We start from the raw sequence: 26,247 nt of genomic DNA, 5'->3' as shown, positions 1-26,247 counted from the left end.
AGTCGTGCTGGATGACGGTCCATCCTAATGACCTCACTTTAAGTGATTACAACGGCAGAGACCCTATTTCCAGATAAGGCCACACTCGGAGGTGCTGGAGGTTAGGACTTCAACATACGCATTTGGAGGGAAGACATAATTCAGCCGTAAGAGCCACTCACATGCAATGTTCCTCGGAGCCAAAGTGACGCTGATGGGAGAAAGGCCCAACTAGACTCCTCCTAGGCCAGGTGGCAGCACCCCAGTGAAGTAGGGGCACCCAGCCCAGGGTGCTGCTCTGACGGTGTTTGGCCACAGGGCTCACAGGCTGGTCTGGCAGAGGCGCTCACCTGTTATGGACTGAGTGTCTGTGTCCCCCTAAAATTCATATGTTGAAGGCCTAACCCCAGTGTGATGGTGGCATTTGGAGGTGGGGCCTTTGGGAGGGGACTGGTTTAACAGAAGTCAGAGGGTAGAGCCCCCCGGGATGGGATTCATGTCCTTATAAGAAGAGGAGAGGCCAGTGCGGTGGCTCACGCCTGTAATTACACTCAGCACTTTGGGAGGCTGAGGTGGGCAGATCACCTGAGGTCAGGAGTTCGAGACCAGCCTGGCCAATATGGTGAAACTGTCTCTACTAAAAATACTAAAATTAGCCAGGCGTGGTGGTGGATGCCTGTAGTACCAGCTACTCAAGAGGCTGAGGTAGGAGAATCGCTTGAACCCGGGAGGTAGAGGTTGCAGTGAGATGAGATTGCACCACTGCACTCCAGCCTGGGCAGAAGAAGAGGAGAGACAAGCACCCTCACCCCGGGACACACGAAGAAGAGGTTCTGTGAAGACAGCGCTGGAAGGCAGCATCTGTGGACCGGGAAGAGGCCCTCACCAGTGACCGAATCGGCTGGCACCTGAACTTGGATTTTCCGCCTCCAGAACAGCAAGAAACACTTTCTGTTGGCTTAAAGCCACTCAGGCTATGACATTTTCTTAAAGCATCCCCAGCTAACTAAGACAGTACTCAGGGTCGGGCGCAGTGGCTCACACCTGTAATCCCAGAACTTTCAGAGGCCGAGGCAGGTGGCTCACCTGAGGTCGGGAGTTCGAGACCAGCCTGGCCAACATGGAGAAACCCCATCTCTACCAAAAATACAAAAAAAAAAAAAAAAAAAATTAGCCAGGTGTGGTGGCGCATGCCTATAATCCCGACTACTCAGGAGGTTGAGGCAGGAGAATCACTTGAACCCAGGAGGCAGAAGTTGCGGTGAGCCAAGATGGCGCCATTGCACTCCAGCCTCTGCGCAACAACAGCGAAACTCCGTCTCAAAAAAAAAAAAAAAAAAGAGAAGACACCGCTCAAACTTCTGGCCAAAAGCAAATCCTGAATGACTTTTAACATCCTTTATGGTAATTAAGGAACCCTGTGGTGCTGGGAAGCAGTCGCTCAAACATCCTCTGGGCGTGGTCTCCTGGCGAGGGGATTTCATTCGCTGCCAGGGTGTGAACGGCCATTTATTTACACAGTTATACCTGAGACGAGTGGGGACAGGGCTGGCTCAGTTCACCCCCCACTAGAGCATTCTCTCCAGTGTATGCCTTGCACGGATCACACACCCCACCCCACTACCTGGCTTGACACCAAACTCGCTAACCCTGAGACTTTGGTCGTTCAAAGAAAACAGCCATTTATATTGCTCTTCTGTGCTCTTGTAATATTTAACTAGGCCTTTTACTTAAACAATTTCAGGAACTGGCTTTAAAAGATCCAGAATCTCAACCAAGGTTGTAGAGGGTCCCCACCTTGGGAAGGAATGCTGAGCCACAGATTTACCGCCTTGCCGCCCCAGTCAGACAGCCAGCTGGCCTGTGACTCAAAATAACCATTGCAACCAGACGTGCTGACCAGCCTGTCCCAGCCCTCGGAGGCCTTCCCTAGCCCAGCCTGCACACCCTACCCTGATATCAGTTTCCACCCTTTGCCTGACAAAAAGTCCCAACCAGTTCCTTTCTAGGACTCAGTCAGGGATTCTTTCTCTCCCTTGAGCTGCCTCCCTTATGCCTGGACATAAGCTCCAATGAAGCCTTTGGCCCCCTGTCAATTTTCATTGCATTGAGAGCCCAGGAACTCATGGTTGGTAACATATCCATTCCTGTGTCCAAACGGAAAGCTTTCTATTTTGTTTTGCATTTTATTTTATTTTATTTTATTATTTTTTTTTTTTTTGAGACGGAGTCTCACTCTGTCGCCCAGGCTGGAGTGCAGTGGCGCAATCTCGGCTCACTGCAAGCTCCGCCTCCCGGGTTCACACCATTCTCCTGCCTCAGACTCCCGAGTAGCTGGGACTACAGGCGCCCGCCACCTCCCCCGGCTAGTTCTTTGTATTTTTTAGTAGAGACGGGGTTTCACCGTGTTAGCCACAATGGTCTCGATCTCCTGACCTCGTGATCCGCCCGTCTCGGCCTCCCAAAGTGCTGAGATTACAGGCTTGAGCCACCGCGCCCGGCCTTATTTTATTTTATTTTGTTTATTTATTTTTTTTTTTTTGAGACGGAGTCTCGCTTTGTCGCCCAGGCTGGAGTGCAGTGGCCGGATCTCAGCTCACTGCAAGCTCCGCCTCCCGGATTCACGCCATTCTCCTGCCTCAGCCTCCCGAGTAGCTGGGACTACAGGCGCCTACCACCTCGCCCGGCTAGTTTTTTGTATTTTTAGTAGAGACGGGGTTTCACCATATTAGCCAGGATGGTCTCGATCTCCTGACCTCGTGATCCGCCCGTCTCGGCCTCCCAAAGTGCTGGGATTACAGGCTTGAGCCACCGCGCCCGGCCTAGTTTTTTGTATTTTTTAGTAGAGACGGGGTTTCACCGTGTTAGCCACAATGGTCTCGATCTCCTGACCTCGTGATCCGCCCGTCTCGGCCTCCCAAAGTGCTGGGATTACAGGCTTGAGCCACCACGCCCGGCCTTATTTTATTTTTTGAGACAGGGTCTTGCTCTGTCACCCAGGCTGGAGTACAGTGGCGCAGTTATGGCTCACTGCAACCTCAGTCTCCTGGGCTGAAGGGATTCTCCTGCATCAGCCTCCCAAGTAGCTGGAACCATAGGCCCGTGCCACCACGCCTGGCTAATTTTTTTTTTTTCCAGCAGAGATGGGGTGTCACTATATTGCCCAGGCTGGTCTTAAATTACTGGGCTCAAGCAATCCTTCTGCCTCAGCCTCCCAAAGTTCTAGGATTGCAGCCATGAACTACTATCACTGGCTGAAGGCAAACTTTTTTATTTATTTTATTTTATTTTTATTTTTATTTTTATTTTTTTAGAGATGGAGTCTCACCCTGTTGCCCAGGCTAGAGTGCAATGGTACGATCTCAGCTCACTGCAACCTCTGCCTCCCTGGTTCAACCAATTCTCCTGCCTCAGCCTCCCAAGTAGGTGGGATTACAGGCACACACCACCACACCCAGCTAATTTTTTGTATCTTTAGTAGAGATGGGGTTTCACCATGTTGGCCAGGCTGGTCTCAAACTCCTCACCTCGTGCTCTGCACACCTCAGCCTCCCAAAGTGCTGGGATTATAGGCATGAACCACCATGCCAGGCAAAAGCTAGTTTTTTAAAAAAGTATCGATCACATGACATGTGGTCAACATAACCATGGGTCATGTAAAATAAAAATAAAATTCTGAGGCCCCCCAGCCATCTGAACGGACTTCCTCCTCAGCCAAGGAACTCTGAAAATTTAACCTGAGAGACTGGTTCAGGCCATGATGGGAAGTGGGGATGGGATGTGCCTTATTCTACCTCTCCAGCATTAACATCAATGCAGACTTTAAGTGTGATAAGAAACATGTGACAACCCATTCTCTCTGAAGTCTGCTACCTGAAGACTTTCTTTGCAAATAAGAGCTTCAGTCTCTACAATCCTTGATCTTAATGCAGACCTTCCTTTCTATTGATACCAGGTCTTTTTTTTTTTTTTTTTTTTTTTTTTTTTGAGAGGTGTCTTGCTCTGTTGCCCAGGCTGGAGTGCAGTGGTGCAATCTTAGTTCACTGCAAGCTCTGCCTCCCGGGTTCCCGCCATTCTCCTGCCTCAGCCTCCCAAGTAGCTGGGACTACAGGCACCCGCCACCACGCCCGGTTAATTTTTTTTTTTTTTTTTTTTGAGATGGAGTCTTGCTCTGTTGCCCAGGCTGGAGTGCTGGGATTACAGGTGTGAACCACTGTGCCCAGCCCAAAACTGATGTATTTCTTAAATGTATTTGATTGAAGTTTCATGTTTCCCTAAAATGTCTAAAACCAAGCTGCACCCTGACCACCTTGGCACATGTTCTCGACCTCCTGAGGCCCGTGTTGATACAGATAGGAGACAGGGAAATACCGGGTAGAAGAGGGCAGTTCCCTGGGAAAGCCTCCACCCTCAAGTCTGGAAACCCACAGCCCTAAATGGGAACACGCATTCCTGGTTTTACCCAAAAGTTGCCTTTTGGTCTGCCATGTCCCCCTGTCCTTACCCATATAAACCCCAAATCCCCACGAGGAGACAAACAGAAGAGCAGGACAGCAGAATGGTGGGGCAGAGAGGAGTGTCTGAACACCAAGACGAGTTCAGCTGGGGGATGGTCAGAGAGGAAATCAGCCACTGGACAGCCAAACTCCAAGGGAAGATCATCTTCCCACTCCATCCCCTCTCCAGCTCCCCATCCATCCCGCTGAGAGCCACCTCCACCACTCGATAAAACCCCCACATTCATCCTTCACGTCTGTGTGTGACCTGGTTCTTCCTAGATGCTGGACAAGGACCTGGGTACCAAGAGGGCACTGGCTGGTTCAGACTTAAGCCATCTGCAGATGGCATGACTAAAGAGTGCACTGTAACCCATGCCCACTTGGGCTTTAGCAGTCACAGACACCCCCTGGATGCTGCTGTGGGGCTGGAACCCGGGGCACTCGCCCCTGCTCCTGCACCTGCCCATCTGTGTGCTCCCCCTCCCGTAAGGGGTTTGAACATGCATGGTGGCTCAATAGACAAGCTGTACCCCTGTTGCACATCCTACAAGGGGGATCAGGGAACTCTACCATTTCAGTGTCATGGGCCATGGTCACTCATATTTGGCTTAGAATAAATTTCTTTCAATATTTTACAGACTTTGACTCTTTTTGTTGACATTTTCCAAGGTTCACCGTCCTTTGAGGGCACACTGTGTTGCCACCGTAACTCAACTGGTCATGCCTGGAATGCTCTGGTGGAAGACAAGCTTGGTGTCAGTTCTCTTGGGTCCCCTCTTTTCTTTCTCAGTGAATGACTTTCTGACTATCTCCGGGACCCCATCCATTTGCCTCCCCAGGCAGAGCTCAGCTCTGGGTCTCTCCAGCTTCCCTAGGGGAGCCTCCCTGGCCACCACCCAGCTGAGGGCCACCCCTCCAGAGCCCTCTTCCTGGAAAGGCTGACCTAGGGGTACAGGATGGGGTGGCAGCCCACCCAGTCGAAGCAGGGCATCCCATTCATCTCCTGGCTAGCCAGGACTGGGCATCTTTTCAGTAGACTCATAGTGTCTAGAAGGTCTTTACTATCTGAGTCATCAAGGAAAAAGCTTTGCTCTTGGACTGATAATTAGTGCCAACTGACATGTGCTCATAAAAACAGCAAATTAGCTCATCTGCCCACACAGTGCCTTTCACCCTTGGGTGGTCTCAGAAGCACCTGCAGAGCTAAAAAGAAGTTCAGGGCAAGGCTCAATGAGGTAGGACAGGGCTAGGCCTAGGTGTGTGTATCCAGTTCCCTGGGTGACTCTAAAATGACCAGTGTGAGAACCACAGGCACTGGCCATCTGCACAACAGCTGGGAACGGGCAACCAGATCTTTCTAAAGCCCAAGAAACCACAGGCAAAAATGTACTCACCACAATGTCATTTTTAGAGTTTTGATCAGGGCCCTCTGTCAAGAAGGAGGGTCTTGGAGCCCACGGGCCTGGAGGCTGGTCAGCTCTCTTCCATGTCTCCCCTGCTCTTTCCTCTTAGTGCCTGGGACCAAAGGTGTGATAGGATGGGAGGGCGGGGGCTGGGGATGGGGAGGGGACCACGGGTGATGGATCAAAGTGCAGAAGGATGAAATCCACTGCAGAGAGAGAGAGAGATTCATCAGGTGCTCCTAAGAGCCAAGGGCGAGAGACTCACAGAGTAGGATGAGCAAAGGGTAGTAATGGCAGTGGCTGGTGCTGCCTCTGTGGGTTCCTGGGGCTCTCACCCAGCACTGCTTGTCACCGACTCTGTAACCTCTGACTTCTCCTTAGTTTATTAACTTCATAATCTATAAGTTTGGGAAAGGAGAGGAGACTTTATTTCTTACAAAGTGTTACAGCCTTCAAGGTGCTGTGACAGGAGAGTTCCCTGGAGCCTTTTGCGGGACTCACAAACAAGTTTCTGGCTTGCTTACCTGTCACAAACTCCTTATGGCAGGGGGAGCATGCAGGTGAGTGGGTGCGAGGGCCAGGGCAAGCACTTTTGGACTCCAGCCTCATGGTAGCATCTAGGGTTGTGTTACAATTATTTCTCTTTATTTATTTATTTATTTATTTTGAGATGGAGTCTCACACTGTCACCCGGGCTGGAGTGCAATGGCACGATCTTGGCTCACTGCAACCTCTGCTTCCTGGGTTCATGCAATTCTCCTGCCTCAGCCTCCCAAGTAGCTGGGATTACAGGCACACACCACCATACCCAGCTAATTTTTTGTATTTTTAGTAGAGATGGAGTTTCACTATATTCACCAGGCTGGTCTTGAACTCCTGACCTCGTGATCCACCTGCCACGGCCTCCCAAAGTGCTGGGATTACAGGCGTGAGCCACCGTGCCTGGCCAATTAATTCTCTTCTAGCAATTGTCATCCATGGATTGCTAAGTGTTAACCAGTTTAGTGAAGAGTCAGAGTGACAGCCTTTTACACCCCGTCCTTTTGGTACTCAGGTCCTTGTCTGGCATCCAGGAAGAATCAGGTCACATGGACTTGAAGAATGGTGAAAGTGGAGGTTTTATTGAGGGATGGAGGTGGCTGTCAGCAGGATGGGGAGCTGGAAAGGGGATGGAGTGAGAAGATAATCCTCCCTGGTCGAACTCCTCTTCACGTTCAGATGCTTCTTTCTCTCCTTCTCTGCTGTGCCACTGCATTCCTCTGTCAGTGACGTTTTGGGTTTTTATGGGTACAAGATGGGGATGCGGCAGGCCAGGGTGGTTTTGGAAAAAGCACCATTCAGGTGGGAAAACAGGGATGTGAAGTTCTTTTTTAGGGGCCTTTGCTGGGGAACTGCCTCTTCTATGCAGTATTTCCCTGCCTCCTGTCTGTATCAGTGGCCCTCCCAAAGAGACAGGTACTTCAAGGGAGGAGAGGTTGGGGAAGGAGCTCTATGCTGAAAGGGCTGGCTAAATATACATATGCAGCAGGTTACAGGAGGAGTGGTGAATATTCATGAAGGGGGTCTGGCTGCACACGTACTAAACAAACATGCATGTTGCATACGACCTGTGTTCACTCTGGTGTGGAGTCTTAACATGTCAATGTGTCGCAATGAGGCCCTAAATGTCAGAGGTCTAATCAGGACACAAAGGCACTCCAGTGCACAGCCTCTGTAAATCAGCCAGAGCCGGTCCATGGTCGGGGGTCCCTTATCAGGAGGAGGTTCCTGAAGTCAGGCTTCTGCCCAGTCAGAGCTGTGGTCATGGCTGTGGAACGTGGTCAGTTTGCGTCTGCGGGTGGATGAGCTGCAGTCATTTGAATCTTGCTCATGGCCGGGCCAGTGTGTGTTTAGCTGCTGGAGAAAAAGCAGCTGTGGCGTGAGGGCAGAATCCGTTCTCTCAGTGTAGGGTACAAGGCTGACCCTTGCCTGCTGTGGCCTGAGGGCCTGTTTGTAATTTGATATCTTATTGCCACAGAGTCTGTTCTGTGGGTCTTAAGGCCTCTATTTTAACTTTAGTGCTGTTCAGTGTTGTGTGTAAACCCTAAAGGGAGGGAGTAAAAAGATGCAGCTGACCTCCCGTTCCCTCATGACCAGGAACTCAGTTTTAGGGTTTTTCTGGTGTTCCCTTCCTTGGTGGAGGGAGGCTTAGGATTTTATTTTAGTTTACACTCTTCTGTAAAGTAGTGTGAAGATTCAATGTGTTAATGCATGAAATATGCTCAGTGCACAGTACGTGCTCAATGTTAGCTGTTATTATTATTTCTATTATTTTTTGAGACAGTTTCGTTCTGTCGCCCAGGCTGGAGTGCAGTGGCATGATATTGGCTCACTGCAACCCCTGTCTCTCGGGTTCAAGTGATTCTCCTGCCTCAGACCCCTGGAGTAGCTGAGATTACAGGCACCACCACGCCTGGCTTTTTTTTTTTTTTTTTGGGGGGGGGTGGGGGATGGAGTCTTACCTTGTCACCCAGGGTGGAGTGCAGTGGTGTGATCTTCGCTGACTGCAACCTCTGCCTCCCGGGTTTCAGTGATTCTCCTGCCTCAGCCTCCCAAGTAGCTGGGATTACAGGTGCGTGCCACTACATCCGGCTAATTTTTGTATTTTCAGCAGAGATTGGGTTTCGCCATGTTGGCCAGGCTGGTCTCAAACTCCTGACTGCAAGATCCGCCCACCTCGGCCTCCCAAAGTGCTGGAATTACAGGTGTGAGTCACCGCACCTGGCCTAATGTTTGTATTTTTAGTAGAGTCGGGGTTTCACCATGTTGGCCAGGCTGGTCTTGAACTCCTAACCTCAAGTGATCCACCCGTCTTGGCCTCCCAAAGTGCTGGCATTACAGGCGTGAGCCACCACATCTGGCCTATTATTTTTCAGAGATGGTTTACCTTATATTGTCCAGGCTGGCCTCCACCTCCTGGGCTCAAGCAATCCTCCCTCCTCAGCCTCCTTAGTAGCTGGGACTGCAGGCATAAGCCACCATGCACTGCTTAAATGTTAGCTATTATTATTATTTTTTGAGGCGGAGTATCACTCTGTCATCAGGCTAGAGTGCAGTAGCGTGATCTTGGCTCACTGCAACCTCCGCCTTCTGGGTTCAAGTGATTCTCCTGCCTCAGTCTCCCACGTAGCTGGGACTACAGGCACGCACCACCATTTCCGGCTAATTTTTGTATTTTTACTAGAGACAGCATGTTGGCCAGGATGGTCTAGATCGCTTGCTGTGGTGATCCGCTCACCTCAGCCTCCCAAAGTCCTGGGATTACAGGCATGAGCCACCGTGTCTGGCCAATGTTAGCTATTATTAATGGACGATTATTACTATTCACGATGTACTTTCTTTTTAAAACCTGGATCTCTAAAATGTCCTCCTCCCTCAGTCCTCAGCACCGCCTGGTCGGGCATCGGGTCTCACCAAGCTGCAGAGCCGCAAGTGCACTGTGTTAGGTCACCAAGACTTTAGTCTGGTGATACTGACCCCAGAGACCCAAATCACCATGTCTGCAAGTCTGGAACCCAAAGGCCTCCGTTCCCTGGGGTGGTGCAGGGAAGCCGCAGGGAGTGTGTCTGTGGAGAGCGCAGGGGGGGGAAGTGAAGGCTGTGGGATCCCCTAGGGGGTCAGGTTCGTGGAAGGCAGGCCCTCCACAGGAAGACTGGGTTGGACTGGGATCGGACACGCGGTCCAGGCCCGGGCACCTGTGGATGTAGGGCCGGGCATGTGGCCGGGGGCTGGGCGCCTCTGCAGGCCGGGCCACCGGAGGGGGTACTCAGGGTCCGCAAGGGTCTGGGGCGCCCCGGAGAAGCCCGCCACGCCAGGCCGGTGGGGGGGAGACTGGGTCCCATCGGCCCCGTGTTTGTCAGCTCCCGCGGCCCGTGGGAGGGGACGTGGATTGGATGCGGGCTCCGGACCCTGCAGGCAATTGAGAGCGTGGTTCCCTTGGGGATCCGGGGTCTGGGGTCACTTCCGCGCCTCGGCACTCTTCCCACGCCCGCGTGCCCTCTCGTGGTTCTCCGGGTGGTGAGAATGTCGCGCCCGGAGGTCAGGGGCGTGGCGCCCGGGCCTTCGAGTCTCCCCTGCGCGCGGCTGGGCGCGGGGCGCAGGGCTGGAGCGGAGCACGCGTGTTGACTGAATGAACGAACGAACGGCGCTCCAGAGCCCTCTCCCGGTGGAATGACAGTGCAAACCCAGCGTTTCCGGCGGCAGAGTGGCGGGGGCCACCTGGCGGGGCGGCGCGGCCGGGGTCGGGTTTCGCTTCCTCCCAGCCCAGGGGCGGAGCCTGCGCGGCTGTCCCCGCCCCGGCCCGCCCTCGGCCCGTCCCCGGCGCCGCGCGGAACTCGCGGGTTCGGAGCCGCCAGCTGAGGTCAGAAGGAGGCGTCTGCGCCGACCGAGGCCGTCGCACGCCAGAGCCGGAGTCGGAGCCGAGGGAAGCAGGGGTCGGAGCCCGAGCCCGAACCGAGCCGAGCCGGAGCCTGAGCGAACGGCGGAGACCGTGCCCCCGCCTCGGCCCCGCGCCGCCGCGGCCAGGCCCGGCATGGAGGAGGAGTGCCGGGTGCTCTCCATACAGAGCCACGTCGTCCGCGGCTACGTGGGCAACCGGGCGGCCACGTTCCCGCTGCAGGTACGCATCCGCCCGCAGCCCGGGCTTACGTAACCCGAGCCCGTGACCTTGGCGGGGCTGCCCGAGACGAGCCTCAGTTACCCGAGGGAGGCTTGGGAGCTGCGGGCAGAGCCTGGCCCTGGCGCCCGGGAGACAGGCGCGAGATGGGTCGCCCGCTCTGCTTGGCTTGCGGGGGCGGAAGCGGAGGGCTGAGCGCTCTGGGGGCCCCTGCGGGTGGGAAGTGTCCGGCGTCGGGGTGCACGGGTAGGAGGGAGCCCTGTGCACCGGCTGTGGCGCAGCCGCTCGTCCTCGCCCCTTCCCGAGGATCGGGCCGACTGCCGCGGGGGCGGGGGGAGGTGAGGCTCCCGGAGGCGAAGAAATGCCGCAGAGCCCCGAGGAGTCCCGGAGCAGCCACGCGAGCCGGGACCTTGCCCCGCTGGAACGCAGAGGCGGCCGTGGAGCTCGAGGCGGTAGCGCGCTCACCTGCTGGGCCCCTGTGGGTCAGGAGGTCGGAAAGAGGGAGGAAGACGCCGAGTGAGGTCACGGTGCCCACGAGGGTGGACTCCACTCTTGGCCTGACCACGCCAGGAGGTGGCCAAAGGGAAGATGGTGGGGCAGGGACTGCCTTGCCCCCTCTGGCAGAGCGGCATCCCTGCAGGTGTTTGCTCTGACGAGGAAAAGCCCCAGAAAACAGTTCGGGACTGTGCGGATCGGCTTTAGGGAGCCACTTTTTAAAACGCGTTAGCCCACGGCTTCCTGGTTGCAGCTAAGTGGCCCGTGGAGGGGTAAGAGAGGCCTGGGTGCAGTGGCATGGGTGTCAGGCAGAGCCGAGGCAGAACCAGGACGACGGGCACTTCCTGGCCTTGTCGAGTCAGCAGGAGGGCTGGGGGTGCCCTGCAGGGTGGTGGCTCGCCCATGCTGCCCACCTATCGCCTGGTCCTTGGGGATGGGAGCAGGTATGCCCGGTCCGTGTGCTGGGCCCCGCGGGATGTAAAGAAGGGCCACTTGGGCACGGTGGGGCCTGCGGTGCGGGCTAACCTGGGAGGAAGGCAGGAAGAGGGGAGCAGAGCTTCGGTGGAATCTGAGGGCTGACCTAGGTATGCCCCCAGGAGAACCGAGCAGAGTTGAGTGTGGAAAGGTAGGGGGTTCAAGTCCGGAGTGAAGTGGAGGTCCTGTTGGGCAGGGTGCGGTGCTTCACAGGCGGTCTCACTTGAGCCCGTTTTCCAGCCAGCTGCTGGCAGACCCTGCCTGGGACAGTCAGGGTGCACAGGTTCTGTGGCCCTGGCTATTAAGCACTGCTGTGGGCCACTCCTAGCTTGAGGCGGGTCGGGGAGGTCACCACAGGCTGGTGGATTGCTTGGGCAGAGTCAGAAGTAGGACTGGGCTTGGGAAGAAAGGTGCAGGGTCCCTAAAGCGGGGACAGCCAGGGAGTGTGGAACCAAGGGTCTCTAAGGACAGCATCCGCTGTCTTGGCAGAAGTGTGCAGGTCCTGCAACGTCTGTCCCGTCCCTCCTTCCGTCCACCTCCTACTTCACTGAGCAAACTGTTTCCTTCTTTGACTCACTCGGGATACCCCAGCAATGTCCCTTGTTTTCTAACTCCCAGTGACTCAAGGGAGGGGTGTCCTCTGATTGCTCACCTCAGGTGGAGCCTCGTAAGGATGGTGCTGCTCTTCCTACCTGGGGTCTCCCCAGTGCCTGGCGTCCTTACCTGTGGGCTCCACAGGGTTCCATGCAGGCGTTTTGCTCCCATACCCCGACGTCCAATGCTGGCTGGACAAGGAGAAACAATACGATGAGGGAGGGGCTGAGATGGCCGCAACCCAACCAGCCTGGACCAGCCTTAGTGGGCACAGGAGGGACTGGGAGACAGAGCCTGGAAGTGGCCTTGGGGCTGGCGTTTGCCGCTTCCAGCCGCAGTTCCAAGGGGAAGCGTCCCCAAAGTCTAGAGCTGCTCTTGCAAGAGTTTGTTCTTGATTTTGATCATCATTGTATGGCTTAGGACTCCAAAGTCTTGTTCACATGGCTGAATGTAGGGAAAGAAAACTTAGAAACCGGCAGAACAGAGCCTCTGGCTGAGCCCCAGAGATTTGCCTCAATGCTACTTGGAATGAGACTGGAGAATGCCTCAGGGGTGTGGCATGTAGCAGGGTGGCTGGAGAGGCTCCTTATGGGGACTGACCCAGGTGTCTGGGGGTCCCACCTCAAAGCAGGTGTCTCCTCATCTTGGAATTCCAGCTGAGGGATCTGGCCCTGGTTTCTGAGCCTTCCGGAGTCTCACTTGCAAACTAGGCACAATACCTGTTTACAAGATAGCACCAGGGCTCCTTGTGCCCTTCATGCCAGACTCGGGGTATGCCCATTGCCAGGGAGCTCCCACTGATTCCCTGTGAGTGTAGCACAGGTTTGTCACGACTGGACCATCTGCACGTCTGGACTTCAGGGCTATTCTCCCCAGCCACTTTCTGCCAGGTCCTCTCCGTGTGTCGCTTTGCAGCCAGGAGGCAGCCTCCCTCCCTGGGCAGAGCAAAACCTTGAGCCTGTGTTTGGATTTTGTTTCTGGGCCTAAGCCCAAGGTTCATTTTAGTGGCAGAGAACTTAAGGAGGGAACGTGTTGGCATGACCAGTGCTGGCAGGAGGTGCAGTGTGTCAGGCAGCATGATTTGGGTTTGCAGATTGACAGGCTCGAGGTCTGGGGGTGCATGGAGAGGAATCGGGGGGATGCCTGAGTCAAGCATAGACCTGCCCAAGGACAGGCCATGGGATGCGCCTTGGCGTGGGACACTTCCCAGCTGCTCTGGCTTGGATTCTAGGCAGGAAGGAGTGGAGGGAACGAGTGGCTGCCCTTCCACATTGGTAGGACTGTTTCCTCTTGGGTGTGGGAAACCTCAGGCTCTTCTAGGGCTGGGAGGTTTGGCTCTTTGGAGCCCTGGGTGTGTATGTGTGGAAAGCCTTCCCGGCTCATCAGTTCAGCAGCTCACGTGTTTCTATAGGGCCTCACTGCGTGGGGGAGATCCCGGGCCCTCAGGGCAGCTTCCCAACCCCCTTTGTCCTATTGCTTCCATAACCCTAAGGTACACAGCCGTAGGGTTATGTATGAGTTTGCTGGAGTGAAAATACCGTAGGCAGCCTTAGGATCATGTAGGAGTTTGCCCGGACTGCCATAACCAGGTGGCTCGCTGTAGCAGAAATTCACCTCTCATAGTCTGGGGGCCAGAAGTCTGAGAGCAGGGTGTGGGCAGGGCCATGCTCCCTCCCTATGAGGGTCCTTCCCGGCCTCCTCCGGCTCTTGGTGGCCCCAGGCTTCTGGGGCTTACAGCCAAATCACTCCAGTCTCTGTGTGTCCTCACGTGGCCTCCGCCCCGTGTGCTCTCTGAAAAGCACACTAGACGCGGGATTCAGGCCCACCGGATCATCTGGTGTGATCTCACCTTGGAATCTTACATCTGCAAAGATCCTTTTTCTTTTTCTTTCTTTCATTTTTTGTTTTGTTTGTTTTTGAGACGAGGGTCTCGCTCCGTCGCTCAGGCTGAAGTGCAGTGGTGCAGTCTCGGCTCACTGCAACCTCCCCCTTCCAGGTACAAGCAATTCTCCTGCCTCAGCCTCCTGAGCAGCTGGGATTACAAGTATGTGCCACAACGCCTGACTGATTTTTCTGTATTTCTTTTTAGTAGAGATGGGGTTTCACCATGTTGGCCAGGCTGGTCTTGAGCTCCTGACCTCAGGTAATCTGCCCGCCTCAGCCTCCCAAAGTGCTAGGATTACAGGTGTGAGCCACCGCGCCCAACCCAAATATCCTTTTTCCAAATAGAATCCCCTTCGCAGGTTTCAGTTAAACATACCCTTCGAGGGTCCAGCATTCAGTCTGGAAAGAGCCTTCCTTCCAGTAGGAGCCTTCAGAGAAATTTGAAAGTGGCACAAATCAAGGGGTGAATTAAAGGCCCAGAAGTTGATGATGTCAAGCTGTCGTTTTTGGAAACGAGGGGAGCAGCACAGCCATGAGTCTCCAAACTGGGCTGTGCAGAGATTGTCCTGAGTACATCGAAGGCCAGTAGCTGCCCTGTGGGGAGAGGCAAGCCTGTCCTGACCTTGTGCGTCCCGTCCAGGTGGAGAGGTGGTGGCTCCCGCTGGCTGGGTGACATCCGTGTCCTTCATCTGTCAGCGTCTGGAGCAGCTGAGGCCAGGCACCAGGCACTGACGCCTCAGACATAAGTGACCCCCGTGCTGCAGGACCACAGTGCACGTGTGCTCTCATAGGGCCGCTCCTAGGGAGGAGGTCGTAGACCTCAGGCATTAAATGATTCAATTCCATGGCTTTGTCAATCTAACTTGGGGCCTTAGCTCAAGACCCATTTAAATACCACATTGCAGAGACCAGAAGGCAAGACCATGGGACTCCCTGCAGCCCCCACCACAAGATGCTGTGAGGTGGCGGGCTCCGTCCAGGGCCTCAATGCCATGCCTGCTGGCAGGCGGACTGTGGCTCAGACACCCCACAGGAAGAAGCAGGGGGCTCCCTGCCCTGGAACCCTGGATGTCAGCACCTGCTCTGACTCCTACCTGCTGAGTGACGTTGGCAAAAGTAGCTGTGGCAGAGGTCGAGGGTCCCACCTGCTTACTGGGCCCCGCTTCTACGGACAGGAGTAGAAGTTGCAGAGCTTTGGGACCTCAGCACTTTAGCAGCTCCTGGACGCGAGCAGCGAGTTACCCTGGGCTCCCAGAGACGCACGATGGGGTCCCAAGGGGGTTGCTTGAGGGCCCTCAAGTCAGGAGCTAATTTCTATCCTCGAATATTTAAGAATCCCCGGCCGGGCGCAGTGGCTCAAGCCTGTAATCCCAGCACTTTGGGAGGCCGAGACGGGTGGATCACAAGGTCAGGAGATCGAGACCATCCTGGCTAACCCGGTGAAACCCCGTCTCTACTAAAAAATACAAAAAACTAGCCGGGCGAGGTCGCGGGCGCCTGTAGTCCCAGCTACTCGGGAGGCTGAGGCAGGAGAATGGCGTAAACCCGGGAGGCGGAGCTTGCAGTGAGCTGAGATCTGGCCACTGCACTCCAGCCTGGGCGACAGAGCGAGACTCCGTCTCAAAAAAAAAAAAAAGAATCCCCAAGCCCAGGTGCGGCGGCTCACACTTATGATCCCAGTGCTTTCAGAGGCCGAGGTGGGTGGATCACTTGAGCCTGGGAGTTTGAGACCAGCCTGGGCAACACAGCAAGACTCCATCTCTGCAAGAAAAAAAAAGCTGGCTATGTGACTCACATCTGTAGTCCCACCTACTTGGGAAGCTGAAGTGGGAGGATCACCTGAGCCTGGGAGGTGGAGGATGCAGTGACCTGTGATGGTGCCACTGCACTCCAGCCTGGGTGACAGAGTGAGACCCTGTCTCAAAAAAAAAATAAAAAATAAAAAATAAACGTGTATGGAAATACAATGTATTTTTAACCAGAAAGTTGACAGAGAATACCGATGCACTAGGTAGACCCTGCCTCAAAAAAGAAAAAGAAAAAACAAATCCCCTGCTCTGCAAGGTGGCCTCTTCTTCAGAGATGTGTCATCGCTGGGGGTTCTCTTGGGGACATGGTTAAAACGCCTGGTGTTGGCCGGGTGCGGTGGCTCACGCCTGTAATCCCAGCACTTTGGGAGGCCGAGGCAGGCAGATCACAAGGTCAGGAGATTGAAACCAGTCTGGCTAACATGGTGAAACCCCATCTCTACTAAAAATACAAAAAATCAGCCAGGTGTGGTGGCGGGCGCCTATAGTCCCAGCTACTCGGGAGGCTGAGGCAGGAGAATGATGTGAACCTGGGAGGTGGAGCTTGCAGTGAGCTGAGATCACACCACTGCACTCCAGCCTGGCGGACAGAGCAAGACTCCGTCTCAAAACAACAACAACAACAACAACAACAAGAACAAAACAAAACAAAAATCTAGTGTTTTGAAAAACCTTTACGTTTTTTCTTAGAACTCCTAGGATAGAAAGAGCCTTCTGTTTCTTGAGAACTGCACTGGTAAGATCCTGGAAGAGTACCACCCTGCCTTTTAAAAGGCATCATTTTTGCCTTAACATTTTTCAAGGTGACTTGCATTTGCAAACAGCACAAAAAAGCCATCGTTGGGCCAGGCACGGTGGCTCATGCCTGTAATCCCAGCACTTTGGGAGGCTGAGGTGGGTGGGTCATCTGAGGTCAGGAGTTCGAGACCAGCCTGGCCAACATGGTGAAACCCCGTCTCTACTAAAAATACAAAAAATAGCTGGGCGTGGTGGCACACTACTGTAATCCCATCTACTCGGGGGTCGGGGAGGGGGGAGCCGGTGAGGAAGGAGAAATGCTTAAACCCGGGAGGTGGAGGATGCAGTGAGCCGAGATTGTACCACTGCACTCCAGCCCAGGCGACAGAGCAAGACTAAGCCTCGAAAAGAAAAGAAAAAAAAAGAGCCAGCACTGAAGTGTGCCTCCTTCCTGCCTCGAGTGGCCCTCGCTAACTTCCCTAGAGGTGATGCTGATGCTGCAGGTTGGAGATGCTTCTGAGTGTCCTTGGAACGTTCCCACGTGCTCTCCGGGCCACGCTGGACAGCTGGCTTTCCTCCCATATAGTTGAGATTCTCTCTCTCTCTCTCTCTCTCTCTCTCTCTCTGGCCTCTGCCAATCCCTGAGTCTGAGCCAGAATGTGTCCCAATCCAGGAAACAGGTGTGTTTTTCTGGTATTTCTTCTTTTTCTTTACTCTTTTTCCAAGAAGGAACAAAATTTTGGCTAGTTTCTTGCTTTTCTGACTCTCTTAGTTTGGGACTGAGGTTTCCGTTATTCCTGTTTGGCTGTCATGGAGAAAAACAGGAACTTATCGGTCCCATTTTCCTTTTCTCCTCCTTTTTTTTTTTTTTTTTTTTGAGACCGCGTCTCACTCTGTCACCTAGGCTGGAGTGCAGTGGCGTGATCTCAGCTCACTGCAGCCTCCACTTCCCGGGTGCTTGCCATTCTCCTGCCTTAGCCTCTCGAGTAGCTGGGACTACAGGCGGGCTCCACCACGCCAGGCTAATTTTTGTATTTTGTCTTTTTTTTTTTTTTTTTTTTTTTTTGAGACAGAGTCTTGCTCTGTCACTCAGGCTGGAGTGCAGTGGCGTGATCTCGGCTCACTGCAAGCTCCGCCCCCCAGGTTCACGCCATTCTCCTGCCTTAGCCTCCCGAGTAGCTGAGACTACAGGCGCCCGCCACCATGCCCAGCTAATTTTTTTGTATTTTTAGTAGAGACGGGTTTTCACTGTGTTAGCCAGGATGGTCTCGATCTCCTGACCTTGTGATCCGGCCACCTCAGCCTCCCAAAATGCTGGGATTACAGGCATGAGCCACTGTGCCCAGCCAGTTTTTGTATTTTGGTAGACACAGGGTTTCACCATGTTGGCCAGGCTGGTCTTGAACTCCTGACCTCAGGCGATCCACTCGCCTCGGCCTCCCAAAGTGTTGGGATTACAGGCATGAGCCACTGCACCCAGCCTATTGGTCCCATTTTCTGATCTATTTTTCCCTCTTGCCTCTGGCTCTAGCTCACATCGGTGCATATGTGTGTGTATGTGGTTGTGCATGTGTGTACATGGTGTGCATGTGTGTACATTGTGTGTGGGTGTGCATGTGTGTACATGGTGTATGTATGTGGGTGTGCATGTGTGTACATGGTGTGTGCGTGTGTACATGGTGTGTATGTGGGTGTGCTTGTGTGTACATGGTGTGTATGTGGGTATGCTTGTGTGTACATGGTGTGTGTGTACATGGTTGTGTGTACATGGTGTGTATGTGGGTGTGCTTGTGTGTACATGGTGTGTGTACATGGTGTGTATGTGGGTGTGCTTGTGTGTACATGGTGTGTGTGCACATGGTGTGTGTATGTGGGTGTGCTTGTGTGTACATGGTGTGTGTGCACATGGTGTGTGTATGTGGGTGTGCTTGTGTGCACATGGTATGTGGGTGTGCTTGTGTGTACATGGTGTGTATGTGGGTGTCCTTATGTGTACATGGTGTGTGTGTACATGGTGTGTGTATGTGAGTGTGCTTGTGTGCACATGGTGTGTATGTGGGTGTGCTTGTGTGTACATGGTGTGTATGTGGGTGTGCTTGTGTGTACATGGTGTGTGTATGTGGGTGTGCTTGTGTGCACATGGTGTGTATGTGGGTGTGCTTGTGTGTACATGGTGTGTGTATGTGGGTGTGCTTGTGTGTAGGTGTGTGTGTGTACAGGGTGTGTGTATGTGGGTGTGCGTTTGTGTACATGGTGTGTGTGTATGGGTATGTGTGTGTGGGTGTGCCTTTGTGTACATGGTGTGTATGTGGGTGTGCCTATGTGTACATGGTGTGTATGTGGGTGTGCTTGTGTGTACATGGTGTGCGTGTGTGCACATGGTGTGTGCACATGGTGTGTACATGGTGTGTGTACATGGTGTGCATGTGTGTACATGGTGTGCATGAGCATACATGGTATGTGTGCATGTGGGATGCATATGTGTATGGGGTATATGTGCACGTCTGGGCATGCATGTGTGTGTCATGGGAAGCATGTGTGCACATGTGTGTGTGCAGTGTGTTGCTCTGCAGGCCCCAGTGTTGGCCGACCCCCCATCTTTCCTGTGAGTGACTTCCCCCTTCTTTGGAGGCTTGGCGTGACTGGCATTCTCTGGAAAGGGAGGGGCGGATCTGCAGAGCGGGCAGCTTCCGGGACACTGGGGCTGCTGACTGGCTTTGTGGCTTCTTGGCCTTGGTGTCTGCGGGTGCACACCCACACAGAGCTTTTGAAATGGAATCATGCGCGCCCAGTTCACAGAGTGACACCGAGGAATAAGAACAGAGGGAACTTCTCAAGGAGAAAGGAAGAAAGGAGTTGTCAGAGATGGGCTGAGCAAAAAACCGTGCGATCCGCCGAGGAGGGGCTGGCAGCGCCTCCCTTCCTGCCCACAGAGCAGCCGCCCTGTGCCCGTCTATTCCCCGGCTCTGCATGGGGTCTCCGTTTTAAAGGGTTCTGTGGCCAAGACAAGCCTGCCAGTCCCTGTCCCTGTCCTTGGCCACTTCTCTTGGCAGCTTTCCCCATTCCTGAAGCAGGTGGGTAGCCCTGCTCAGCCTCTTGTCCCATCTCCTTACCTGTGACAGTTGCCAAGCCACTGGGAATGTGGTCGCCCTAGGACAGCTAAACAAGGAAACTGCGGTGCACACAGGTTTGGCTAACCCCAAGGGCCAGTTGCTGTGCGTGGGAGCGAGTTCCAAGGGGCGGAAGGGAGCCAGCACTAGGTGGAGCTCTGCCGGCCAGGGCACAGGGAGGAACGGCCTCCAGGAGGAAGGTGCAGCAGGTGTGAGGCCCTGTGGAGCCAACTTTGGAGCTAGAATAAGGTGGCATTTTTGCTGCATGCTGTGGGGGTGGACAGGGCCTGAGGTCACACCAGGGAGCCCATATTGGGTCAGGAATGTTGCTTTGGCAGTCCCTGGACTCAGCCCCCAGCTGTCTGGCCATCTGGGCACTTCTGAGCCCAGCCATGACCTCTGCCTTCCCTTAGCACTTTGCAGTGAGCCCAGCACCCGGCAGCCCCTGACCAGCCAGTGCACGGTCCCTGTGCGGCACTGTGAACCTGGAAGTACAGGGCTGGGTGTCCGTGTGCTCTGGGGGCCCAGGTGATGGGCCCTGGAGCTGTGAAGACTGAGTCATGAGTGGGTGAAGGATGAGGGGAGACTGCTCTGGGTGGGGCTCAGGGCCATTTCTACCAGAAATTCCCCTTGGAGTTTGTAGGACGAAGGACATGGTTGACCTGGATTGTAGGACTGACCGGTGACTGACAGTGGGAGGGACACGGGGTGCTCGGGCCCCGGGTTGATCAGGGTGAAGCAGTCACGTGATCTCTCCCATCCTCTGTCCTCATTCTGATTTCCTAAAGTGGTCAGAGGTCTCTGCAAAACAAGCTACAGGGAGGGTTCTTCTTCTGTGCAGGACTCACCCGGCTCTCCCCGGAACGCCTGGAACTCGGGTGGTCAGGCTGGGATGGAGGAGCTGCGCTGGAATGTTCCAGAGCTTCCCCCACTCCTGCCGTTCTGAGTCACTCTGCCTCCCGGGAGGAGGAGGATCAGCTGAGCCGCCGCGCTCACGTAGTGTCTCGCTGTGTCTCGCTGTCTGCCTTACTGTGAGCAGGGTGGGATGCTGCCGCTACGGCGCGCACGTGGGCCCTGGGAGGAGCCCGAGGCAGCCACTGCCGCACGTGGGCAGGAGGAGGGTTGCTCACAGGACGGGCCCTGCGGAGGGAGGAGGACTGGGGGCTGCGCCTGGCAGAGGATGAGCTCGTGTTGTGGGCAGCAGGGAGAAGGGAGTCTGAGAGCTCCTCGGCAGTGGTTCAGCTGCCGCTGCTCTTGTGGCTGGACCAGATGACTAACGAGGTTGAAAGCCCTTCCCCCGCCCCAGCGATTGCTGCTGTGGCCCCCCAACCCCCCAACCGCAGGAAGTTCCCGTGAGGACGTTGGAGCCCTTTCCAAGCCATCCCACCTAGACTCTGCTGGGATTATTTTGACCCCCCAGGGCAGAGTGTAGGCATCTGACCGGCTTTCTCTCCCGGCAGCAGACAGGGCGCACTCCAGCAGGTGAGGGACCCCAATACCTCGCACAGATGAGGGTGCAAAGCCCAGCCCCCCTCTTCCCACCCCCTGGCTGCGGGCCCCGCGGGTTTTCCCACCCTGGCTCCCCTGTGTGCTTGGCACTTGTTCCCTTTACGTAGTGGCCTTTTAGCCCGCTGGTCCTTCCCAGGCGGCTGGAGCGGACTTACGCCTTGCGGTAGAGGCTGAGCAGAAGCTTGTCCTTCAGACTGTTCGGCGGAGACACCCAGGCTGTTCTGTGGCAGCAGTGGGTTTGCCAGAGACCAGGGACTTTGACCAGGCCTGGCAGGGAGCCCCAATCCTGAAGAACCCTCGTTGTTCGTGTGCTGTGGCGGAGGCCACGTAGGCACAGTTGCAGCAGGGTCTTGGAGGCTGAAAGGAGGACAGTCTGAATTGAGAGAGGGGAGCTGGCCAGGCACAGGGGTTTCAGAGCTTTCGGGGGCTCAGAAGGTGCCCAGGGCTCTGCAGCCTAGTGAGGAGTTCACAGGGTGGTGGGCGACCCAGCAGCCAGGGGCATCAGCTGTGGGAGTGGGACGCTTCGGGGGTCTGGGCTTCATCCTGTGGACACAGCAGACCCTCAAGGGCTGTGTTTAGAGGGGTACATCTGGAGGTGGGGCTGGGGAATGCACATTAAGGGGAGCTCGGAGCAGAACCGTAGCACAGGCCAGGTGTGATGGCTCACGCCTTGTAATCGCAGCACTTTGGGAGACTGAGGTGGGAGGATCGCTTGAGCCCAGGAGTTCAAGACCAGCCTGGGCAATATAGTGAGACCCCATCTCTACAAAAAATAAAAAATAAATTAGCCACGCATGGTGAAACATGCCTGTAGTCCCAGCTACTTGGGAGGCAGGAGAATCTCTTGAGCCCAGGAGGCAGAGGTTGCAGCGAGCTGAGATTGTGCCACTGGACTCCAGCCTGGGCAGCAGAGTGAGATCTTGTCTAAAAAAAAAAAAACAACAAAACGAAAACAAAAACAGTAGCATGGTGGTCTGATAAGACCATCCCAGGAAGGGGGATGACGCAGTAGTCCACAGGCCTCAGTGGACCCTCACAGCAGGTATGGACATCAGAGAGTCTTGCTCATACCTAACTGAGTGATTTGATTTGATTTGAATTTTTTTTGAGATGGAGTCTCTCTCTGTCACCCAGGCCGGAGTGCAGTGGTGTGATCTCAGCTCACCGTAACCTCCGCCTCCCAGGTTCAAGCGATTCTCCTGCCTCAGCCTCCTGAGTAGCTGGGATTACAGGCATGCACCACCATGCCCAGCTAATTTTTGTATTTTTAGTAGAGACGGGGTTTTGCCATGTTGGCCAGGCTGGTCTCGAACTCCTGACCTCAGGTGATCCTCCTGCCTCAGCCTCCCAAAGTGCTGGGACTGCAGGTGTGAGCCACCGTGCCTGGCCCACATACCTGATGTAGAGTATGTTCTGCTGGGACTGCAGGTGTGAGCCACCGTGCCTGGCCCTCATATCTGATTTAGAGTATGTTCTGCTGGGATTACAGGCGTGAGCCCGGCCCTCATGTCTGATTTAAAGTATGTTCTGCTGGGATTACAGGCGTGAGCCCGGCCCTCATGTCTGATTTAGAGTATGTTCTGCTGGGATTACAGGTGTGGGCTACCGTGCCCAGCCCTCGTGTCTGATTTAGAGTATGTATTGCCAAACTCCGTGGTGTGAACACTGCCACTATGGCTGAAGGTAAGCTACCAGCCTGCTTAGGAAAGAGCTGCGCAGCAGCCGCCATCATGTAGCGTTCCTCACTGTAGACTCAACAGACACCAAGAGCTCAGTAGACAACAGATGGGGTAAATTGCTAGTAAACTAGGAAGTAGTGAGGCTAGAATATTGTTTGCTTTTAATATAATTTATGTAGTCTGGGTGCAGTGGCTGGTACCTGTAGTCCCAGCACTTTGGGAAGCCAAGGGAGGATAATTAATTGAGCTTAGGAGTTCAGGACCAGCCTGGGCAACATAGTGAGACTCTGTCTCAACAAAAAAATATAAAAATGAGCCAGGTGTGGCAGCACGCACCTGTAGTCCTAGCTACTCAGGAGGCTGAAGATGGTGGATCCCTTGATCCCAGGAATTCAAGGCTGTAGTGAGCTATGACTGTGCCACTGCACTCCAGCCTGGGTGACAGAGTGAGACCCTGTCTCAAAAAATAATAATAATATAATTTACATAATTGTAAGCTTTATGACTCAATTTTTTTTTTAAATAGAGATGGAATCATGCTATGTTGCTCAGGCTAGTCTTGAACTCCTGGCCTTAAGTGATCAGTCCTCTAGTCTCGGCCTCTCAAAGTGCTGCAATCACAGGTGTGAGCCACCGTGCCTGGCCACATGACTGTTTTTAATAATGAGTGTATGTAAAGCTGACCTACACTATTGCATCTGGCAATCATGTGACCCAATCCATCTTCAAAGCCAGCAACAGTCGTTGAGTCCTTCTTTAACTTCCAGTCTCTGATCTTTCCTTCTGCCCATCAGCCTGAGAAAACCCTGCTTTTGAAGGGCTCATGTCATTCACTTAGACTCTCCTGGATAAGAAGATCCTCATGAAGAGAGATCTCATTACACTGACAGGTTTCACCTACATTCAGGGGGTTGCCTGAGGGTGAGCGGGGCCCCTGAAGGTCATTATTAGAATTCTGACACCGAAGAGCCCCATAGGCCATTGTAGGGACAGGGTTTACTGTAAAATAAGGTGATTCACATACACAGACCAGCGATGCTGTCCCTAACGGGGATCCCAAGCTGGTCCCATCAGTCAGCAGGGCTGCTCACAGAGCACCGGCCTGTCCCTGTTGAAGGTGCTTCCTGTGATGTCTGTGGAGGAGACGGAACTGGGGCCCACGCTCCGGGCGGGAGGGGAGCGTTGTGGAGAGCCCAGCTGCCTGCTGTGCTGAACCTTGGGCCAAGAACCAGTCTGTCCTTGGCTCCCTGGGAGGTGGGGAAAGATGAGGTGTATCAGGCAGGGTCCAGTCCAGAAACAGAAACCAGAGCAACAATTGTGGAGGCTGTTGTTCAGCCAGGTATTGAGAAAACAGAGAAGGCAAAAAGGGAACACAGGTGTCGTGGAGGAGACCCTGCCAGCATCGGCTCCACACAGCTGACCCTGGGATACGAGAGAATTGCTGGGCTCTTTAGAACTTGGAGCTGGGAAGGCGGGTATCTGCCAGCTGGCGGGTGTTGGCGGTCTGTGGGGGCATGTGATGAGGAATTCTGCCGGTGGTGGGAAAGCCCCAAAGTGGATTCTGCTGCTGCTATGGGAAGGGACGGTCACTACCGCTGCCCCTGCGGGGAGAAGAGCCCCCGGGGAAGAAGAGTGCTGCTGGCAGAAGCCCATTCTCTTCGCAGGCTTCAGTTTCCCACTCTTGGTACCTCCTGGCGGTGCCTGGGAGGGCGCCACTGCTCTACAGAGATGCCAGTTCCAGAGGCACGGTCCGCACAGAGGGATGGGTTCCAGCTGAAGGACGAGTGTAACAGCGGGAGACCCCTTTCTCTGGGGTCCCAGGCTCCTGTCCTGGACCTCGGCACCCCGCCCCGCCATGCATTGTCGTCTTCTGAGTCTGGCTTTGTCTTGCACATGAAGTTGGATGGGTAGACTCTGGAAGCATCCAGACCAGCTTGCAATGCTGATGAATAGGCTGATTTTGATGGGGTGTGTGAAGTGGAGACGCCAGCCCAGAGGCTCAGCTCGCTCGTGCTCTCATTTAAAAGCAGAAAATAGCGACTTCATTCTCGGATACGTTTGCCAGCCCCAAAGGATTAATTATCTACACACCCAGAAGCAGTGGAGCAGAATATTTTGGCAGGATTTTCAGGATTTGTGTCATCGTTGCTTAATATCTGTTTCCTCACAGTCGGTTAGAATTTTAAAGGATTGGAAATACTGCAAGCCATCTGTATATAGAGGCTGTGGATTTGGGCTAGTGCATTTGCAAAGTGCCAATTTTATTTTTTATGTTTATTTTTATGTTTTTTGAGATAGGGCCTCACTCTGTTACCCAGGCTAGAGTGCAGTGGTGCCATCACGGCTCACTGCAGCCTCCACCTCCTGGGCTCAGTGATCCTCCCACCTCAGCCTTCCGAGTAGCTGGGACTACAGGCATGTGCCACCATGCCCGGCTAATTTCCCTATTTTTTTTAGAGACAGGGTTTTTGCCACGTTGCCCAGGCTGGTCTTGAACTCCTGACCTCAAGCTGTACTCCTACCTCGGCCTCCTAAAGTCCTGGGATTACAGGCATGAGCCACTGCACCTGGCCGCAAAGTGCTAATTTTAACTTTTTAGATTAGTAAGACTGTTAACGTGTTTCCTTAGTTTAGTGATAATGCCAACTTCAGAGAAAGACCTTGGTGAATACAAATCCTAAGCAGATAGCTCAACTCATTATCACAAAGCAAACCCCACCCAGTGAAGAAACAAATTTGAGAAGCCCCAGAAGCCCCTCCCTGGAAACAGCCGCTCTCCTAGTGCTGACACACTGGCTTTGAACGTGAAGGTGGAACTCAAGGGTGATTGGCTGTCCAGATGCAGCAGGAAGAAAGGGTTTGGGGCATTCCTGGTGCACGGGAGAGGGTGGGGATGGCCCCCCAAACTAGTGGAGGCCGGTCTTGGCCCCTGGAGATATGGGAAGGAGGCCACCGCTCCGTGGGTTCTGTCCTCCCTCTCCATTTGTCTGGAACCCTCACCCTTTCCCTCCCTCTCTGTCCTCACGAACCCACTCCCTGTCTCTCACTCAGGCTTTTCAGCCATGTGTGCTGCCCACGGGGCCCTTGGCCTGGCTTCCTCCAAGGGGTGGGGTAGACGCCCACGTTTTCGCAGCAGAGACGGCCTCGCAGCCTCTGTTCAGTGTCTGGACAGACGGGTATTCGTTTTATTGTTTAGTTTATTAGTCTTACTGAGGGCTTTTGTTGGGTGCGATTTCTGGAATGATACACGAAGTGCTTCTCCATGGAGGTGCTGTGGGCCGGGCGATGCCCTCCCGCGCTGGTTGCTCCCCAGAGAGGGAAACCCAGCTCCAGACATTCGAGGCCCTGGACGTGCCAATGTCACCTGTGACTTGGGGAGAGCCTCCTGGTCTGACACGTCGGCCCTCCGGCCTGCACCTGG

At 54.3% G+C, this 26,247-nt stretch overlaps 1 protein-coding gene and 1 long non-coding RNA gene across 7 annotated transcripts in view; one reads left to right on the top strand and one right to left on the bottom strand.

Moving 5' to 3' along the window:
- The first annotated feature begins 10,283 nt into the window (after positions 1–10,283).
- The window catches only part of PDXK (pyridoxal kinase), a 47,479-nt gene continuing 31,515 nt past the window's right edge, over positions 10,284–26,247 (top strand). For 4 of the 6 annotated variants that reach the window (XR_013414814.1, XM_077995634.1, XM_077995632.1 and 1 more), the window contains exon 1: positions 10,284–10,538. Coding sequence is in view for 4 of the 6 variants with exons in the window: in XM_077995634.1 (XP_077851760.1) it covers positions 10,452–10,538 (87 nt within the window). In the remaining 2 variants the exon portion in view is untranslated. Of the gene's footprint in view, positions 10,581–10,755; positions 10,988–25,877; positions 26,003–26,247 lie in introns of those variants that run through there. The other 2 variants (XM_028845290.2, XM_077995633.1) reach the window with 2 other exon arrangements.
- On the bottom strand, positions 11,129–16,952 carry LOC144339614 (uncharacterized). The gene is made up of 2 exons (XR_013414859.1): positions 16,742–16,952; positions 11,129–14,158 (listed from the first exon to the last, which is right to left on the bottom strand). It is a non-coding gene; the product is annotated as an uncharacterized LOC144339614 (long non-coding RNA).

The sequence above is a fragment of the Macaca mulatta genome, chromosome 3 (genome assembly GCF_049350105.2).
Source record: "Macaca mulatta isolate MMU2019108-1 chromosome 3, T2T-MMU8v2.0, whole genome shotgun sequence".
Lineage (NCBI taxonomy): Eukaryota > Metazoa > Chordata > Mammalia > Primates > Cercopithecidae > Macaca > Macaca mulatta.
The sequence above is the reverse complement of the archived record's forward strand: the minus strand, read 5'-3'. Positions and strand labels throughout refer to the sequence as shown.